Source organism: Alosa alosa, chromosome 6 (assembly GCF_017589495.1).
Source record: "Alosa alosa isolate M-15738 ecotype Scorff River chromosome 6, AALO_Geno_1.1, whole genome shotgun sequence".
Lineage (NCBI taxonomy): Eukaryota > Metazoa > Chordata > Actinopteri > Clupeiformes > Clupeidae > Alosa > Alosa alosa.
In genome coordinates this window covers 30467923-30470422 of record NC_063194.1, presented here as the reverse complement: position 1 = coordinate 30470422, position 2500 = coordinate 30467923, and the positions used below count along the sequence as shown (strand labels likewise).

General features: G+C 44.6%; 1 protein-coding gene across 1 annotated transcript in view; it reads right to left on the bottom strand.

Moving 5' to 3' along the window:
- Nucleotides 1–1210, bottom strand: part of htra1b (HtrA serine peptidase 1b) — a 46121-nt gene extending 44911 nt beyond the window's left edge. Inside the window, exon 1 of the mRNA XM_048246885.1 lies at nt 550–1210. Coding sequence (XP_048102842.1) covers nt 550–1009 — 460 coding nt within the window. The 5' untranslated portion in view covers nt 1010–1210. The remainder of the gene's footprint in view (nt 1–549) is intronic.
- Between the last annotated feature and the right edge of the window lie 1290 nt (nt 1211–2500).

Here is a 2500-nt window from a genome sequence, read left to right as displayed (position 1 = left end):
TCTTATATCTCCTAAAAATACTCAGTCTTATTTCTCCGGACATACTCAGTCTTATTTCTCCTGATATACTCAGTCATATTTCTCCGGACATACTCAGTCTTATCTCACAGGGCAATAATGTTGCTGCCACTGCAGAAGTTGCAGCAACTCAAGTTCAACTCGTTTGGATATGTGCCACGTTTTCTGCTTGGTTGGAGAAGATATGTCCATGCTCAGGAATGCAAGATATCTAGCCTCCTCTCTCTCTCTCTCTCACACACACGATGCATTATACTAAGTAAACAATGTTCTGTATAGTTTTCACTACACATTTAAATAACCTGACATCTGTAATTAATGACATAATTGTTTTAGATACCTGACAAAACCAATGCCTCTCGCCCTGCGCGCAAATAAGTGTATATACGAACAACTTTAATCATACAGGCAGGAAATGTGTAACAAATGCTAATACATGTCAGCACAGAACAAATCAGCGTTCTTTAGTTTGACTAATCGCTTTTCATAAACATAAACATCCGAAACACAGGAAAGCTGAAATGAACCTACTTTTACCGCAGGCTCCCCGCTGAATGAAGATGACAGGAGGTTGCTGGAGCTTTTGCGCGCGGTTGCTGACTCTCTTTAGCTCACAGATGTTCCGGTAAGAGACGCCGTCGCTGCCGCACACCGGATCCGAGCCTTTGCACGCGCACACGCCGGTCTTTCCCCGTCTTCGGACAGTGGCGGAGTAACCGACGCCGTCCGTCACTTGGCATTCCATCCCCTCCGCGCACTCCGGGTCCCCGAGGCGACCGGGTCCCCCGCAAGGCTCGCCCTCCCCGGAGGCGCATACCGGACAGCAGTCACACTGGTCCAGGATGTCCCCGGCGAGGCAGTCGGCCGGTATGGCTGCGCAGAGGGATTTGTCACATTTGTCAGGGCAGCCGATCACATGGCGTTTGGAGATCCCGGCTTCACACAGGTAGGGAGCAAAAAGCAAAGCCGCGCACAGGATAGAGAGAAGCATTGTATCACTGATTTCTTACGGCAAATGGATTACAGGATTCCTACAAATTAATTAAATTCCGACTAAAGAAAGCAATAACACTTTACTTATAACTTAAAAACTTGAAATTAGTTTCTCAAGACGGTATCAAGCCGCTTTTCTTTGGTCAGCTTTGTTGGGTTCTGCAAAAGGGTCAGGACTCCAGTTACACAAGTTGCATCCCAGCGCTGACAGTCTTTTTAAAGGCACTGCACCCCACTTTAGACAACATAAACAAGAGCACTGATTGGTCCGTGTGTGTGACGTAACCCGAGTTGGTGGGAGGGGACTGGGACAAACACACTGACCCCTCCTCTCACCTCCAAAATGTTTAGGCATGTTTTTATAAGTTTTTATGTTAACTCATTTTCAGGCATTTAGCAAGTCACTATGCTGTCACTGATCTGAAAACCTTATGGTTTGAACAATTGAAACAATTTCAAGATCATATTAATACTAATAATGATTATAAATAATTCCTATACAGTACGTGTAAATATAATATTACTTATTTTCTCAGGGATGTATTACAGATTGTGCAGTGTAAGGCCCTCTGACCCCCCCCCCCAAAAAACAAACAAACAAACAAACAAAAACAGACACACACACACACCAGTGCTACAGTGCTATGGTTCTGCTCTCAAGAGGAAGGATACAAAATGGCTGATTGTATACCATTAAATATTCCTGTATTACCCTACTAATATCCCTGTAAACATCTCTATACCATTACCCTACTAATATCCCTGTAAACATCTCTATACCATTACCCTACTAATATCAGCCGTGGCCTACTGGTTATAGGGTTTCGGGCTTGTAACCAAAGGGTTGCTGGTTCGATCTCGGATCCAGTAGACAAAATGTGGGTGGGGGAAGTGGTTGAGCACTGCTCTCCCATGCCCACATCCACGGCTGAAGTGCCCTCGAGCAAGGCACCTTACCCCTCACTGCTCCCCGAGCGCCGCTGTAGCAGGCAGCTCACTGTCTCCGGGTTAGTGTGTGCTTCACCTCACTTTGTGTGCACTGTGTGCTATGTGTGTTTCACTAATTCACGGATTGGGAAAAATGCTGAGACCAAATTTCCCTCATGGGATCAAAAGAGTATATTTATACTTATACTATGCTATAAACATCTCTACACCATTACCCTACTAATATCCTGTAAACATTTCTATTCCATTACACTACTATCAAGAGACAGGCCCATAATCTCCGGCTTCCTCAAATGATCTTCATTAGCATAGAGCCAAGCTGGCTCCTAATGGCTATAATAGCAGTGCTAACCAGTGCTTCCTTTTAGCTGCTACTGTGCCAGACTGTAACTTATTAAGAGCTTAATGTTAAGAGCTTAATGTCACGCTCACACCATTTCTTATTATGACGAATGGCGCCCAAGGCTGTGTTGGTTGAACAATTGATTTTTCCAGGCCATTGTCCGAAGCACACAGCACTTACGACAATTGGTTTAATTAT